Below are 19,210 nucleotides of genomic sequence, written 5' to 3'. Positions count from 1 at the left end.
TTAATTAAATTAATAATCTATCCTATATAGAAAAACATATATATTCAAATAATTTAACAATAGTTTGATTGTTTTAAAATGAATAAAATAAGTATATCATTAGTGCTATTTTTTCTTGGAGCGGTATTAGCTCAAGAAAATGACTGTGAAATAAATTCCATAGACCAAGTATTACCAGTTTTAGAACAATGTAGTGTCATTAGAGTTAAAAACCTTTCGGTGCCATCTGGCCAAACTTTAGAATTGAATTTAAAAGAAAATTCACATCTCATTTTTGATGGAGTTGTAACATTTGACGTAAAATATCAGGACGAAGTACCTCTTGTTAGGATCAGTGGAGCAAATTTATTCGTTGAAGGTAGAGAAGGTAAGACTAATCAATTATAATGCTTATTAATGTGAATAAGAACCATCGTAAGATATAATTATGAAAACAACTATTTATGATTGAGTACAGATTTATTTATTGATATTCATTGAGTATTTAGTAGAGGTATTCATAGAGGTATCTTATTTTCATAAATATAAACCAACTGGTTCTCATTTTTATATTAAGTTTTATCGGTTCAGATATATTAACATAATTTTTTTGACGACTTTATTTATAATTTAAGAAATGTAACAAATAAATAATATATGAATGGGTGATTGGAAAAAAGATAACATTCCAAAAATATGGAGAATTAAAGTGAGATAGCCATTTTATGAATATCGGTGTCTTCTATCGGCCGAGCCCAAAAATGATCAAATCGCCTGTCGCCTTTATACAGGGTGAGTCATAACTATTGAGACATAGACTAAGGACAGGTTATTTGGACCAAAATATGGCTATTGGGCCAAATATGCCTTAATAAAATGTTGCTGAGAAAAAAGATACAGGGTGTTAAAGTTAATTTTTGTTTTTCGTTTTTTGCTTATAGTTTCCCTGTATATTTATAAATTGCTATCAAAATTGGCACAGAGGCATAATCTTAGACAAGAAATAGTATTTTATTTACAATTCCACTATCAAATACCAAACTAATAAACAAAGTTGCAAGTAACGTAAGGTTTCCGTTTTGACGATAAATCAAAACTAAACACACTTTAACTTAAAAGAACTCACAAAAACTCAAACCAAATGTTCTACATGGTCTCCTCCAATTTCTATGCCTTTTCTAATTCTTTTTATAAAGGATTTTCGGACGTTAAAAAAAATATTATTCTGTCCCCTATAAGATTAGCTGCATTTTGAATGTATCTCTAAGGTTTGTCTCATGTGTTAATTTCATTGGCATAAACTAAGGACTTCATATGTCCCCAAAAATATAAATCTAGCGGGTTGTACTCAGGACTTCTTGGTGGCCATTGAAAATCACTGCCTCTGCCAATCCATCGTTAAGGAAATACGTCATTAAGATGATTTCTAACAGCCAATGAAAAATGAGGTGGCGCTTCATCCTGCATAAACCACATTTTTCTTCTTACATCCAGTGACAGATCATCTAAAATATCACTAAGAGCATTTTCCAAAAATAATAAATAAGAATCTCCATTTAAATTCGGAGGAAGAACATAAGGCCCTAGTAGTTGGTCGCCTATAATGCCACACCAAATATTCAATTTAAACTCATGCTGAAAATGTCTAGCTTTAATAGCATGCGGGTTTTCTTCTTCCCAATAATGACTATTTCGCCAATTAAAAATCCCTCGTCTGGTAAAAGTTGCTTCGTCGGTGAACATAATATTCTTAATAAAGTGTCTGTCATTGCGATGTTTATTCAGAATACTTTGGCAAAACTGTAACTGTCGTGGAAGATCTGTTGGAACTAAATTTTGAACAGGAGTGAAGTGATAAGGATGAAGGTTCTCTTTTTTTAGAATTCTAACAATAGACGACTGACTTACTCCTGTTGCTGCTGATAGATGTAGTGAACTTATTTCAGGATTTTCATCTACTCGAACCAAAAGTTCATCTTTTTGATTAGGTGTGATTTGTTTCGGTCGACCACCCCGATTTTTAGTGTGAAATGGCCCAGTTTCACCTAAACTACGATATAATCTTGCAAAAGTTTTGTGATTTGGTTGCCTTCTGTTTGCGTATAACATTCCATACCTTCTGGCTGCCGAGCGACCGCAAAAATTTTCTTGTGCGTATACGCAAATCATATCTCGCATTTCTTCATTAGTAAAATGATTGTGACGAGGCATTTCAATCAAAAAAAGTAATGATTACTTTTAAAAAATGCAACATTACACTACACTGTCACATCAAAAATAATTTACTCTGAGCAAATGACATTTACCAACTACAGTCTGACTGTACTCTGTCTGAACTAATTATCTGACAGTCCAAAGCATACTTTTCATAAATGAAATAATATTTGAAATCCTTTTTTAAGACTCTAAGCAGTTCGACTGGGTTTTTCTCGAAAACGGTTGAAATTTTCATGTTTAAACAAGAGTACCAATTTTACGTAAAAATGATGTTTACGTCATATTTTCTAATAAAAATTACTAAAAAGTTTCATCAGAAAAAGTTTAGACTCAATTTGATCATTAGGAATTATCCAATTATCCTATTTCTTGTCTAAGATTATGCCTCTGTGCGAATTTTGATAGCAATTTATAAATATACAGGGAAACTATTAGCAAAAAACGAAAAACAAAAATTAACTTTACCACCCCGTATCTTTTTTCTCAGCAACATTTTATTAAGGCATATTTAGCCCAATAGCCATATTGTGGCCCAAATAACCTGTCCTTAGTCTATGTCCCAATAGTTATGACTCACCCTGTCTAAAAATATTGTTGTTGAGCGGAAAAAGGATCATATTACTGGAATTGCGCATTTATCCGCGCAATATAAAAAACGTGTCAAGAAATGTTTTATTTACGAAAACTTTGATAGTATGTTTTTAATGTCCATAGCATTGGCAATGCTCTGGCAAAATTCTACACATACACAGAGGGAGATGCTCAGCGAGGCTCCAATGAAGTCAGTACATCGGTTTTGTACTTCATTACTGAACATATCCCTAAAGAAGTAAAAATCTTGCATGTCTTTAGTAGTGATGCATCCGCAGGACAAAACCGTAATCACACTTTAACTAGGTTGTTTACTGCACTGACCGTGAATGGTAGATTTCAAGAAATCCATCAATATTTTCCAATCCGAGGCCACAGTTTTTTGCATTGTGACAGCAACTTCTCAGTTATTAAGCGCTCTTTAAAAAAAATTAAAAGGATTTATTCTCCTGTTCAATACAACGAAATCATTGCGTCTTCCAAGGAAAGGAACAATAAGTTCCAAGTAAAACGGCTAACAAATAGCGAGATACTGGATTTCAAAGGCTGGTGGTCACAATATTTTAAAAAGACTGACAAAGATATTAAGAAGAAATAGTCATTTCTTCACTGAATTCATTGATGGTCTAACCTAACCTTAAGAAACAAGATAATGTAAACCTTTCCATCTCGAAACATACAACGACAAACTTCCTATCAACTCTAAGAATTTAGAAGATATTTCTAAAATAATACATTATATACCAGAAGACTACAGGACCTTCTATGATGATATACTTACAAATCCTACAACAAATAGAGAAAACAGTGACCCAGAAGACTAAAAATAATATAAATGCCATGTTTTATTTTGTCTTACTCACGTTTTCGATTTTGAATGAAAACAGGATAAGATTTTTGTACTTTAAAATATCAGTAACTACTTACCTAATAGGCATGAGCTGTTAGTACTTTGGCATTAAACGTACCTTGTCCAGGTGTAAAAATGTTCAATAGAAATGAAACTATCGGCTTCGGTGCAAAACAGTTTTTTTATATTTTCTAATAACATAGTTCACAGGAATGTTATCCTTTTTCCAATCATCCATTCATTATTTTGATTGTTATATTATTACTTATATTTTTCAAACTATTGAACTTTCTTGATTATCGTTCAAAAATTCTAAGATAAGAGAGAGTCCGGTGCCGATATTGAATAAGCATCTTTTTGATCAGTCCTCACAAATTGTGAAATTTACATAATTGTTTGATTAACACTTTTACTGCTGATGTCACGCATGCGTGACTTCAAGTTGTTTTGCCAGGTGCTGACGACATACTTGCGTGACATCTGACCAGTTAAATTTAACAGAGTATTTTAAATACAGCGTATGCAGCAGATGGTTCACATCTTTTTAGCGTGTTACTAAGGCACAAAGTATTTAAAATATGTTTGCCGTTTTCATAATTTCCCAATGAGACGGCATTCGCGACGTTCGGCATTCGGACATGCTAGAGTAGGGGATACAAATTAGCGCGGTCAAGTCAGACACGCGTTCAAAGAATTCGAGCAGTGTGATTGTAATGTTGCAGTGGAAGGTTGGTTGTCGGCTTATTTATTTTGTTACGTTCGCGTATAGACCGTTTTGTCTTATTAAAATGGCGGACTCTATGCCGGGACCTTCAAAATGTAAAAAACGTAAAGTACTGGTGAAAAATCCTAATAAACTAAGTGAAAGTGAGATGTTAGCTTTGTTATATGAATCTACGATTATATATATATATATATATATATATATATATATATATATATATATATATATATATATATATATATATATATATATATATATCTTTGTTATATGACGAGGAGGACTTATTTAGTAATCATTCTATTGGCAGTAACACTGATTCTGATTTCGAGGGCGTTTCTTCTGAATCCGAGGAGTATTCAGACGATGATAGAGAGAGTAAGTTTTTATATTTTATGTGATAACAATATTATTAATTTTTTTTATTGTTACAGTAAATGAAATGCCGATTCAAATCCAAGATGACGTTCCCAACGAAAAAGAAACTGTGTTAGAACACTCATTTTCTCACTGGACAAATATTCCTATGAATATGAAAGATTTTATGTTTTCGAAAACAAATGAACTTTTGGTTCAACCAGGTGGCAATGACCCAATCGATTATTTTAAAATGATATTTGATAACGACAATTTGGATTTAATTGTTAGCCGAACCAACTTGTATCCAGAAGAGATATTCCTTTCTAAACATATACGAGAAAAATCAAGAATTACAAAGTGGAAGCCAGTTTCACGAAAAGAAATGTTAAAATTTGTTGCACTATTGATTCACACTGGAACCATTAAATTAAATAGACTCAATGATTACTGAAAATCTCATCCAATATTTAATTTAAAATGTTTTTCGGAGCATATGAGTAGAGATCGTTTCCTTATCATAATGAGGTGCTTACATTTTGCTAGAAACCCAGCCAGTGGAGAAGAAGTTCAAGATCGATTGTACAAAGTATGAACTATAATAACGTTCTTCAATAATAAAATGTCTGCTGTTTATTATCCCGGAAAAAACCTTTCACTTGATGAGTCAATGGTACTATGGCGTGGACGCTTGGTATTCCGACAATATATCAAGAACAAGCGTCATAAATACGGGATAAAACTCTATATTCTTACAGAGCCAAGTGGTTTAGTTCTAATATCTTTAGTCTACACTGGAGCCCTGGATGATGCCGGTGGAAAAGGCCACACAACAAAAGTAGTTTTACAGCTACTTCAGGAATATTTGGACCAAGGACATAGTGTATACATGAACAATTTTTATAATTCCTATGAACTAGCTAAAATATTAACAAATCGAAGTACTTACTGCACTGGAACACTAAATGTGAGAAGGAAGTATAATCCCAAAGACGTTATTGACAAAAAACTAAAAAAAGGTGAGCGAATTGCTTGTTTTTCTGATAATATTTTAGTTGGTAAATGGAAGGACAAACGTGACGTTCTTTATATCTCTAATGAATTTGGAAGTGAAATGACGGAATTTGTTGATAGAAGGAATAGACCCAGAGAAAAACCTACTGCAATTTTTAATTATAATAAGCATATGGGGGGTGTCGATCGGCAAGACCAACTAAACTCTTACTATCCCTGTAAAAGAAAATTATTAAGGTGGTACAAGAAGTTGGGCATACATTACATACACTTGATGCTAATGAATTCGTAATTGCTACATAAACAATTTGTTTTACGTCCGATGAGCCTTTATGACTAGCGACTGTCAGTTTTGGAAAAGCTATTAAACATTGGGATGAATAACAAGCTGAGGCCGACAATTAAAACAGTCCACATTATTACCAAAATTTTGGCCAAGGACAAACAAGGAAAAACAGTAAGAAAGCAATGTAGAGTGTGCTCTGGCAAGAAAATCCGTAAAATGACGCTTTACCACTGCCAACAATGTACAGAAGAGCCCGGATTATGCGTCAAATGTTTTAACGGTTGCCATCAATGGTGCAAAATTTTGTGTTACACATATAAACAAATTACGTAGTTATGTATGTTATGAATTTGAAGTTTTCTTTATTGTTCATCTAGTGTTTAAGTTTCTATCACTTTTTGTTTTGTTTTTAATTTTTTACTTAGTTTTCTTAAAATTGTCTTCAATAAACTTTTAAAGTAAAAAAAATATATTGACACGCATGCGTGTCAATCAACACATGGCAAAAAGTTTATACCTAGGTGCGCCCGACACGCATGCGTGACATTGAGAAAAAACAACTAAACTCCCTATATATGGGCTTCAGTTTAGTCCTAAAATTAAAACTGCCTAATTAAGTAAATTAAAATTTTTAGAAAAAAAACTGCCCCACCCGGCAACTCATCTATCATAGAAGTCAGCAGCGAAAGTGTTAATAGACCACAGATACGAAAGCTACCCGATCGGAGGGGTGCAGAATTTGGTAACCTTGACACTGAGGAAAACCGTTGTTGTGCCGGTGTTTGCATCACTTTTACATGTGATTTGATAATGATATTTAATTTACTTACATTAAAAATTAAGACAAACAAAGCTTAATAAAACATTGGTCATTTAATAAAATTCTGTGTTAAACGAAAAACTATAAAACGTAGCTTTAAAGTGAACAGAAAATAAATATGATAGGTAATTTGGGAACTCTAGGTATGTAGTAAAATTCTCTTGTTAGTGATTCCATGGTAAATTATGGGAGAAAAACCAGAAAAAAAAACTTCATAATACTATCCCGACATGGTAAGTATTTGGTCGTACATTTAGATTACTTTCAATAAACACTGTCTTATGTTTGTTATTATGAAAAAATGTACTTTTATTCTTTTTAAGTTTTACTTGAAATCTTACATATTACAATGTGCTTAACCTCTATTCGTTAAGTGACCTGAAGTTGGTCATGGTCTTCTTGAAGCTGTCATAGTCATATGCTTAGAACATGAAAGTAGTTCCAAGGCCATATGAGACAAACACCATATTCTGATGTTATATGTTTGTTATTTAAAAAACATAAATGATGTATCGTCTATATGTTACTGACTTACTAATACTGGTATTTTTCTTTTAATAACTTTCTCTTTTAATATGGGTAACCAGATCCTACTATATTCTGCCGAGGAATTTGCGACACAATTAGTTATTATGGATATTCTCAAGTTAAAGTTAATTTCATGTAATCGAATGAACTCTTTTACAAGTAAAGTCGTCCCAGGAACGTAACTCAACAATATTGGCACTAGCATTTTAAAGTGATCTACTTTAAAATGTATAATGTATGTCTGAATTGTCAATATAAATGAATCAGATAAAATTAAATTAGAAGAATTTTTTAATTTACTAATGTTTGTATTTTAAGAACGATTTCCGAAGTGGAAATTGTAACATCAATAAACTTACTTTAACTCTTAATTGTGGCTTATTCCCATTTAAATAGTAATTAGATCGATATCCAATTCCATACATCGAAGACTTGGGTTAGTCGCTAGCTGGTAATTTGTAAGTGGTCATTTTCTCTACAATAGAGCATACAACCAGATACCAGTAGCCACCGAAGATATACCAAAAACTTCCGTTTCCACACCATTTGAACTGTACGAATAATTATTTATGCCTTTTGGTTTAAGAAACGCAGGACATACCTTCCAGCGTTTCATAGATGAGATTTTACGTGGTCTTGATTTCGCCTACGCCTACATCAATGACATTCTCATTACATCAGAATCCAAAGAGCAGCATATATCGCATTTAGAAGAAATTTTCAAAAGGCTTAAGCAATTTGGCGTTGTGATTAATCTAGCAAAGTGTCAATTCGGCAAAAATGAGACTACATTTTTGGGATATACGGTATCAGCAGCAGGACTTAAACCTCCCCAAGAAAAAGTAGCAGCTGTACAAAATTTCATTCATCCTAAAACCGTGAAAGACCTGCGTAGATTTCTAGGTATGTTAAACTTCTACCGAAGGTTCATACACAATGAAGCTGAGCTTCAAACACCACTACATGATACCCTAAAAGGAAATGTTAAAGGAAAAGCACCAATTGAATGGACACCACAGCGGATTCAAGCCTTTGAAGACTGCAAAAGTAGTTTAGGTATAGTACATCCACTAATAATTTTCCAACATAAACATGTCACATTCTGGTATTAAAGAGACCGCCTTTCAAATCAAGGTTGTCAGACATATTTCCTAAAATTCCTAAGGTTATATTTAAAAAATATTCTCTATTCTCTATTCGTTATTATTTAATTGCTAGTCAACGAACGACACTCTTAAAAAATGATATGAACATATTCCCAAAAAATATATCTATAAATTAATTAACTAGGTACTAATATTTCCATGGACTCTTCACTAATGAATTAAAGCAACCGTGAACGTTTATATATTACTTATGCTCTAAGTAATTTTCGAATATCGGCAACATTGTAGTCTGGAGAGAATTTGGACCTTCGATATATCTTGACGTTGCCATGTTGGTGAATTTAGCGGTAATACTCTTATAGACATAATGATCGACTTTTAAGAAATCAGACATCTTTTAAGAATCCAAGTTCTCAAAAACGGTTACAAGAATTGTATTATTTTTTTCCAAATTTCATTGATTTTATACCTTACCTGGAAACATGAAAAATTGCAGATATATTAATATGTTATATTAAAGTTACATTCAGTAATTTTAAACTCATGCATTATGACAACAGCGCAGCGCAAAGCGATAAATCGTAATCAACACCTGTGTGTCTGGATATGTGACACTCTAAAATATTCCTTTTTGCAACCAGATAACACAGGCGGAGGTTTATAAGGTATAAGATATAATTATAAGTAATATTATATTTTTCTAGAATGGCATTTTGGAGACCGTTTGAAACGAATGATCAAGATGCATCAACTTCTGTGTTATCAATAAATAATGACAATTATTTTAATGACAGCCCGGAATTAAAAAATAAAGATTTGCACGTACAATCCCAAAGAATAATTTTAAATATGTATGAGTGTTTGAAAAAAGAAAATATTGGGATGGCTGATAATGCAATTGTTTCGAGAATTCATATATTAACAAAAATCGGGTATAAGACGATATATACAATTATTAAATTAGGCACTGTTACAGATCATTCCTTAAAACGAAAGCGACCAAATAAAAAATTGGGTAGGATTGACACTGCTGCAAAAGACGTTATTCAACGAACAGTTTACAATTTTTACAAAGAAAATAGAGTGCCTACTTTAGAACTGATTCGTGAAAAATTGAGAGATTTCCCTGAATATAATTATACATCTTTGGAAACACTGCGCGAGATTTTGATAAGTTGTGGATTTAAATATAAGAAATTAGATAATCGAATGGTAATAATGGAATCTCGGCGTATTGTTGAACTTCGACGAGAATATTTGAGTAAAATAAAACAGTATCGTAATTCAAACCGAAACATAATCTATTTAGACGAAACCTGGTTCGATACGCATGATGTTGTCAAGTACGGCTGGGTTGACAACACAAACAAGTGTGCGTTAAATACACCGTGTTCACGAGGAAAACGTGTTATTATTCTTCATGCCGGAAGCAAAGATGGTTTTGTATTTAATGCATTGCTATTGTCGGCCAAAAATATAACAAAGTCTTCTGCCGATTATCACGAAGATATGACAGCCGATTTATTTGAAAAGTGGTTTGTTGAACAACTCTTGCCCAATATTCCGCCGAATTCAGTGATTGTTATGGATAATGCGTCGTATCATTCCCGCATATTAAATAAAATACCTAATAATAACACGAAAAAGGACGAAATTTTAAAATTTATGCAACTTAAAAACATCACTGTTCCTAAAAAGATTCCAGTAAAGAAAGAATTAATTAGAATGATCAAAAGTCGGAATTTTAAAAACGAATACGTTATTGACACCATTTGCAGCAGGCACGGCCATACTCTTTTGCGATTACCCCCATACTATTGCATTTTTAATCCAATTGGAATGGTTTGGGGTATCGTAAAAAAACGATTGCGAACATATAATCAGTCACTAACATTAAGCGCAGTGGCCATTGAGAATATTCGAGAAGTAATTAGTGGCATTAATAGCGATGTGTGGAAAAATTGCGAAGCTCATGTTTTAAAAATAGAAAACGAATATCCTGTTTTACCGGCAATAGCACCAATAGTTATCCAACCTGGGAACGATTCGACTTCAGAAGACTCTGACGATCCTTTTTAGTCCTTCTAATTAATTTCTTTACAGCTATCGCGATGCATCTTGAACACTAGTATTCATTATTATACAGTGTGTCACATTTAAGATGAAAACACCTCTATATATCAGCTATCAAAATACATACAGATTTAAAATTTTGCACAGTCATACATGTTGATAGTGCACATTTTTTTAAGATAGTGATCTGAAATTTTAATTTTAAACGCGGCTTACTGCGAATCCACAAACAGGGTAAATTTTCGATATTTTGCTTCGCGTTAGAGAAATCGGAAAAACTTATTTGGAAAAGTTGTTCCACTTATTGTAACCGCACATACCAAATTTCATGACAAAATTCGCAATTTTAGTTTTTCAGTATTATTTGTAATCTCGATCATAAATCTACAATTGATGCATCTCGGGACAGCCAACTGTCCGTTTTAGAATCCTGACTACAATTGAAGATCTTATTTCCAAAGTGTCTTAAATCCATATAATGAAATCCATGAAATTACAGATTTTCATACAAATTTAACATACAAATTATACAATTTTCATATGCACTTTTAAATAAATAAGAAGTTGTTTTGGTACATATAACTTTATTCTAGACTTTAGACTCTAAGAAGAAATCTATAAAGTTTAAAAAAAGAAAATTAAATCTTATCTAAATATATATATATATATATATATATATATATATATATATATATATATAAAAGGGGTTGAGGTTAATTGGGTATACAGCTGATTAAAAGCCAAGTGTACTCTGTTTAACAATTCATTATATTTCGCCAATTTTCATTGGCATCATCAGATGAGAGCTACAATTATTTAAAACATGGTAAAATATAATTTAATAATAGTTTGTTGTTTATATACTTACTTAATTGAGGTTAATGGCAGTGCGATTTATTTTAATACCATCAAGTAAAAATTTTTTTGTTGGAATAATGTTGAATGTAGTTGATGTTGATTACAAATTAAAATATAGGAAACAAATACAATTCAAATTAAAAATAAAACAGACACAACGTTTAGTTCGGTAAATGTCATTAAGGTTAAGTACTAGAACTATCAAATATCGAATGTTATTAATTGACTTTTGTGAAGATGATTAGTTCCATGGTGTTGACGTAGTAGTTGTTTATTTGATTAATATTTACTGTAAGGTGTGTTATAGTTGAAAAAATTTTTGAAATTACATTATGTGTTGTATTAATTATTTGATAGTTATATGTGTCTATTTATAACATTATAAATAGACCTTTGAAGAGTCCTATTCAAAAATGCCCCGTTTAAACAAATCGAAGGTTGAAGGGTGCCGGACATTTATGCCGGAAACAATTCAAATTCAAAAGATCACCTTTTTCTGCTACGGAAAATATTGCCCCGATTTCTCACCAAAATCAATGTTGAGACTTTAGTTTAGATACTCTTGAATCTCAAAAATACTCATTTACATATTTTTCAAGCCTCGAAAATGCATATTAGGTATCGTATTTTTCGGATTTTAAATCGCCTATATCTCCAAAACTATTAACTTTTGAGAAAAATGACATAGATCTTATTTAGAGTCACCCAAAAACCTAAAAAATATTTCTTGGAGCACAAAAGGTGATATTTTGAATTTGTTTAAAAAATTGTTTAAACAATTTCTGCCCAAAAATTGAGAAATTTTCCTGAATATAATTATGTAAAAATTAATAAAAATTATATAATTTTTCTTGAAATATGCGTTTGATGAACTGATCCCTTTTCTTAATTTCCACGCCAATGGTCGGCATTGACATCAAAGAATCTTAAAAGCCGACGCTTGGCAAATTGACATTGGAAAAAGTATAACGCTACTTTACTGAGCCACCCTGTTAACGATATTTACATCTCCACCACTTTCGATGCTTCCGATTTTTATGCTGGAGCTGTATTACAACAAAAAACGAATACAGGTAGGAAACCTTTAGCTTTCTTTTCCAAAAAATTCTCATCTAGCGAAAAGAAATATGGTGCGTACGACAGATAATTATTGGCTATATATTTAGCTATAAAACATTTTAGACATATGATTGAAGGCAAAGACATAACCATATACACTGATCACAAACCAATCACCTTCGCCTTTACACAGAAGCTAGGCAAATGCAGTCCTAGATAATTTCGATATTTAGATTTTATAGAACAGGTTTACACCAACATTCAGCACATCTCTGGATTAACGAATATTGTAGCAGACGCACTATCTCGAGTCGATAGCATCAAGAAAGATATCAAAATCATGGACTTAGCTCTCGCACAAGAAACAGATCCAAAACTAAAAACATACTTAAAAAGAGAAAACATCGTTGCAATTAAAGAAAATACGGTTTCCGGAACAAAACGTTAGTTTGTACTGTGACTGTAGCAACATCTACAGCCAGACCATTTATACCGAAACCACTCCGAATGGCAATTTTTAGCACCATGCACAATCTAGCACATCCTGGAATTAACAGTTCAGTGAAAATTCAAACATATCGGGCCACATTGTTTTACCGACTGGAAGTTTCCTACCACCTTCCAGTCGATTCAAACATGTTCACATAGACATTATAGTGATGCCGATTTCTGATGGAAACAGATACTGTTTAACAGGTGTCGACCGTTTCACGCGTTGGCCGGAAGCTTTTCTAATGCTCAATCAAGAAGCAGATACAGTAGCCACAACATTTTTTTCTAGTTGGATAGCTCGTTTTGGCACTCCCAAGCGTATCACAGTGGATCATGGTCGACAATTCGAATCACATCTCTTTAAATCAATCTGCGAATTAACCAGAACTATCCATTTAAGAACAATCGCCTATCACCCTCAAGTAAATGGCATGGTGGAAAGATTTCATTATCACGAATGGCGATAAACGGATTTCTGTCTAACATTCCGTCTGATTTTAATTTTTTCCGTTCGCAATTTGTCTACAAGTATTACGGCTTCTTATCCATAGTATAAATTACAGATTATTTCATACAATATCGCTTTCGTCAATATTTTTAAGAGCCAGTATTAACGATTTATGCTGTATATGCAGAGCAAATGAGGTTTGAGTTTCCATTAGTAAATTAATTTATAGTAACGTCAATCAAGAAAATTTTTCTCAAAGCTGAAACAAATATGTTCCCTTCTTTAATATAATTCACAAGAACCATATATTGACTTTTTAATAATAAACTGTTACTTCTTCAGTCTCAAAAACTATCCGGTGATATGATCAATCATTTTCTTGTAGATGCTGTTATTAGTGGACAAGGGGAAAAATACTGGGATGGTAAAGGCATTGAAGGTAAAAATAGGAAACCAGTTTTACTAGAAGTATCATCTCAAAACTCACTATTAAAGAACATCAATCTCCGTAACTGTCCACAAGAATGTGTTAAAATTTTAAAATCTGCGAATAGCACTTTTACTGGCTGGAATATTGATATTACAGACGGATTTAAGGTAAGAAATAACGTTTCAGGATAAATACTTTTATACAGAGTGTTTCAAAAAAAGGTAACCTCGTCTTTAGGGTAGATAAAAAACTGAAAAATAATTGGGGTTTGCTTAGTAAAAAAATTTTGTATTTACGCATTTTTTACGATTTTGCCGAAACTACTGGCAACATTGTAATGAAATTTTATACGAATATGTTTTGGAAGCTGATACATCCCATGAATTTGATTTTATATCTGATTCTCATAGAGGGCGCTAGTTACACGGATCGTACTAAGTATTAGTCAATATAACTTTTTTAAGAGTATAATTATTAATCAAAATTTCAAGTAAACTTAAACATCATTCAATTTTACACGAAAAAGGTACTCTTGGTAAAACTCGATACTGTGTACCGTTTTCGGAATATTTTGATTTGAAAATTATGAAGTAATAATTGATGCTGGTATAAAATAGTTAGTAATTAAACAAAACTCAAAAGAAGAAAATTAAATTAATGACTAAGAACATAAAATAAAGTTCAATTACAGTAAGTGTTCAAAATGACCTCCGTTTTCGCGAATACACAAGTCTATTTTTTTTTCTAAAGATTCCATTAACCTTCTAAACGGTAGGGGATCAGCTATGATGTCATTAAATTGACGTTGAATTTTTTCTTCCAATTCTTAGCGTGAATTTACCTCTGTAGCATACCTTCTATCAAAGTGTGGTGGAGCTCCTTAGTGCATAAAAAATAAAGATCTTCGCTCGTTTAGCGTTAAATCTTCTAATATCTCGAATAAGGAATTGTTTAAAAAATCAAGATACATATCACCATTTAAATTTCCAGGTAGAATATGATAACCTATTAAGTTGTTACCTTAAGTTGCTGCCCAAACATTAACTTTAAATGAGTGTTGGTAATGTGATACCCTTTTGACTCGTGGATTCTCATCACACCAGTAGTGTGCATTATGGGAGTTAAACATACCTTGTCGCGTAAAGATGGCCTCGTCCGTAAAAAGAATGCATTTTAAAAAATTTGGATTGTGGGCTGTCCTTTGTTGCAATGTTTCACAAAAATCCACTCTAACCGGTAGATCATCTGGCAAGAGCTCTTGGACTTGTCTGTAATGATAAGGATGTAATTGCTGTTCTTTCAGTATCCGCCAAGTACTTGAAGAAGAAGTATTTGTTTGTCTTGCTATATTCCTTACGCTAACTGTTGGATCTTGATCAAGTAAATTTAAAATATTATTTTCTTTATTAATTGTTCTTGTTGTTCTTGGTTTAATAGAATTTATTTTATTTGGACTCACATTCCCAGTTTCTCGACACCGTCGTTCAATGGCTCTAAATGTTTTTGTACTTGGTAAGTTTCTTCTAGGAAACTTTTCTGCATAACGTGTCACAGCTGCACTAGAACATCCTAAACATTCGCCTAAGGTTAATAACATGTCAGTGTATTCAACATTTGAGTACATTTTGATTTGATTTTACAAATAACAAGGTTTCAAAACTCTAATTATTGTTGATTTATTGTAATAACAATCAATAAATGTCAGATTTCCATGGCACACTTGGAGAAAATAGAGGTATACCTATTAGAACTTTATCATTACTACCAGCATCAATTATTACTTCATAATTTTCAAATCAAAATATTCCGAAAACGGTACACAGTATCGAGTTTTACCAAGAGTACCTTTTTCGTGTAAAATTGAATGATGTTTAAGTTTTCTTGAAATTTTGATTAATAATTATACTCTTAAAAAAGTTATATTGACTAATACTTAGTACGATCCGTGTAACTAGCGCCCTCTATGAGAATCAGATATAAAAACAAATTCATGGGATGTATCAGCTTCCAAAACATATTCGTATAAAATTTCATTACAATGTTGCCAGTAGTTTCGGCCAAATCGTAAAAAATGTGTAATTTTTTTTCTTCAACGCCCTGTATCTTAAAAACGGATGGCGTTACAAAATTGTTTACTATGCAAACCCCAATTATTTTTCAGTTTTTTACCTACCCTAGAGACGGGGTTACCTTTTTTTGAAACACCCTGTATATTAAAATTTATCACAAAGTACAGTGGTCCTTTAATCTTATAATATATTAAAGTCAAATGTAGGGAACATAGTGATTGAAATTTTATACAAATACTCTGTGAAATCCCCAACATTGGACCAAAGCAAACTGGACAAACAAATAAAAATCGTAAATAACAACATAAATGATATCAAATAAACGTTTTAATACAAAAAGTCATGGCATATTGCGACTGCCTCGATATAATGTAGCTCTAAATGCTATCAAGATTCGTTTGTGTTGAAATAATAGAGTATTTCTCCCTAACCAGATAGACTTTAGTGTAATCGTTAATCAGTAAGGTAAAAAAATATTACCAACACAAAATTTGGGTTCTGTAAGCACAGTTTAAACCTAAAATTACGCCAAATAATGATTAATGTTATATTTGGTTAGTGTTAAGATGTGGTTTTACAGAAGAATGTTCCGAATACCTTGCATATCAATACAGACCAACAAAGCAATGTTAAATAGAGCAAATGTCATTTGTGACTTATAAGAGATCGGTACAAAATCCTTTAGCTTATTATGAAAGGTAAAATCAAGAGCTGCAGAGGAATTAGAAGATTGTCCCGATTGGCCGACCAATCACAAACAGCGTCATTAACTGCGTTGTCATTGGCCTCCCGGCGGAAGATTGCTGCGAAATTGCAAACACGAACTGTATAAAAACGCAGCACATCTTCCGATCGAGATCTAGTCGTCTTACAATACTATCCCCGTTAGACCTCGTTGGCCGCGTGGCATTTAAAAATTCAACGTTTATTATTATTACCCAAGATTAAACCTTTGTGAAGACTTCGCTTTGAAGAAGAGTCCGAACGCTTTTTACAGTGAATACGAACGAAGTCTATTTGACTACAAAGCATTCACTAGAAGGTGTAGGAGCCGGAGTAGCGACTGTTGGTCATTCTTTCGTCGAGGTGAAGAAAAGTTTGATAGTAAACTTGTCACCTCACGAAATAAAGTGTCGACTCGAAGTGAACATTCCCTGCCTGGGAGAGCATTGATCTTTAAGATAGGAAAGACAGAAAAGACACTGGCACAGTATTCCACTGGTCCGCCGACGGTTAGGAGTAAATAAAAGGCACTAGTGGACTTAGAATCACTCCTCATTCGGTGGCCAAGTCAAAGTCGCGCTTTGCCGATAGAAACCTTCTCGACGGAAATAATTAACGTCTTTACAAGACATATGATTGTTTCCTCGGAAGGTAACGTTCAAGGTTTAGCACCAACATCAGAGTCGCCACTGCGGCGGTGTTCTTACACACCTTGTGGGGTGTGTGCTCGATCACACGTCGAAACGTAAAGGGCTGGCATCTCTGTGAAATCTAAAGCGCATATCGCAATTAGAATACTCATATTCAATACATGTAAGAAAATAATACACCGTCTAGTAAGAATCTGTCTAACTGTTAAAGTATTCTAAATTATCGGTGGACTTTTGAGAACTACAGAGACACCAGTGAACTTCACGTGGAGTGTGGTTTGGGTACACACCATTACCACGAGGTCAAGGATGGAGTCGAAAAACCTTCGATCCTCCTCTAGAGCGGCGGTCGCAGATCGCCGTGGAGAATACCTCCGTGGATGCTACGGATCAAACAGATGTCATGGCTCAAGAACATTCGCGATTGGACAGGAATAGGTAGTACCAAACAACTGAGGAGCAACTGAGCAAAAAGCAATAAATCCAGTTTTAGACATTTTTTAAGTAAATACTACAAAGTACTTGGCTTAGTTCAATCTACATTGTGAACTATTCATTTCAGGCAATGCGCTTTAAATATCTATAAATATTGCTGTATGAATAATTCAAAACCAAACAAAAATGCAATAAATCATATTTTAAAACCAAGCAAACTGACGTAAATTTATCTTATTTAACCAAACTGCAAGAAATATTTCTGTGAAAGTTCTGTTCGGTTTGCGTAAATTACCAAAAGATGGCAATCACCGTTCTGTTCATTTTGTTATGCGTGTTATTGTAAGAATGTATTTTGCTTAAGTTGCTTCAGACAATGCATGTTAATTTACTAAAATGGAAGACATTATATCTATTATTTGTGTAAAAGATGTTAACAAGGTAAGTCAAAAGAGAATGGCTAAATTGTCAAAAAGATCTTTGATAAAAGTAAAAGGTTAATACATATTCTTCTTTGTCAACCATTTTCCATCCACTCCTGAATGTAGGTCTCTCCCAATTGCTTCCATCTTTCTCTATCTTGCGCCAATCTAATCCACTGTTCGCCTGCCACTGTTCTTATGTCATCTACCCATCTTTTTTGAGGTCTTCCCATGCTTCTTGTTGTCGTCCTTGGTCTCCATTCTAGAATTCTCCGTGTCCACCTGTTGTCATTATATCGGGCTACGTGATCTGCCCAGCGCCATTTCATTTTTGCAATTTCTTCCACAATATCCCTAATCTTCGTTCTACGTCTTATCTCGGTGTTTCTAATCTTGTCTCTTAGTGATATTCCAAGCATGATTCGTTCCATTGCTCTTTGCGTTGTTTCTAATTTTTTAGCAGATTTTTGGTAAGGGCTACTGTCTCCAAGCCGTAAGTACAAACTGGTAGTATGCATGTGTTATACACCTTTTTCTTTAAGTTTACAGGAATGGAGGTGTTTTTAAAGGTATATGCTAATGTGCCGAAAGCGCCCCATGCCAGTTGTGTTCTTCTTTTAATTTCAGCATCTTGATTTGGTTTTCCTAGTTTGATAACATGACCTAGATATACATAATGTTCAACATTTTCTATGGTATGATTTTGTATTGTTATATTTGTCTGGTTTCGGCTCAGTATTTTTGTTTTGCTGTAGTTCATTTTTAAGCCTACCGCTCCTGAAACTGCATTTAATTGTTGTAACATATCATTTAGTTCTTGGATATTATCGGCTATTAAAACTATGTCATCTGCGAATCGCAAGTGGTTTAAGTATGATCCGTCGACGTTGATACCCTTATTGTTCCATTCTAGTTTCTTAAAAATGTCTTCTAGAGCAAGGGTAAATAGTTTGTGAGAGATGGTGTATCCTTGTCTTACTCCCCGTTGTAGTCTTATGGGATTAGTTTTTGTGCTTTCGTCCAGCTTTATCTGCATGGTGGCATTTTCATATATGTTTTTAATTATGTTAGTGTATCTTGAA

The 19,210-nt window shown here is 33.1% G+C and overlaps 1 protein-coding gene across 1 annotated transcript in view; it reads left to right on the top strand.

Annotated features, from left to right (window-relative positions):
- Positions 1-19,210, top strand: part of LOC140449785 (polygalacturonase-like) — a 43,971-nt gene continuing 24,761 nt past the window's right edge. The window contains exons 1-2 of the mRNA XM_072543130.1: positions 1-367; positions 13,785-13,996. Of these exons, the coding sequence (XP_072399231.1) occupies positions 79-367; positions 13,785-13,996 (501 nt within the window). The 5' untranslated portion in view covers positions 1-78. The remainder of the gene's footprint in view (positions 368-13,784; positions 13,997-19,210) is intronic.

This window comes from Diabrotica undecimpunctata, chromosome 9, assembly GCF_040954645.1.
Source record: "Diabrotica undecimpunctata isolate CICGRU chromosome 9, icDiaUnde3, whole genome shotgun sequence".
Classification (NCBI taxonomy): domain Eukaryota; kingdom Metazoa; phylum Arthropoda; class Insecta; order Coleoptera; family Chrysomelidae; genus Diabrotica; species Diabrotica undecimpunctata.
This window is presented reverse-complemented; position numbering and strand designations above follow the sequence as displayed.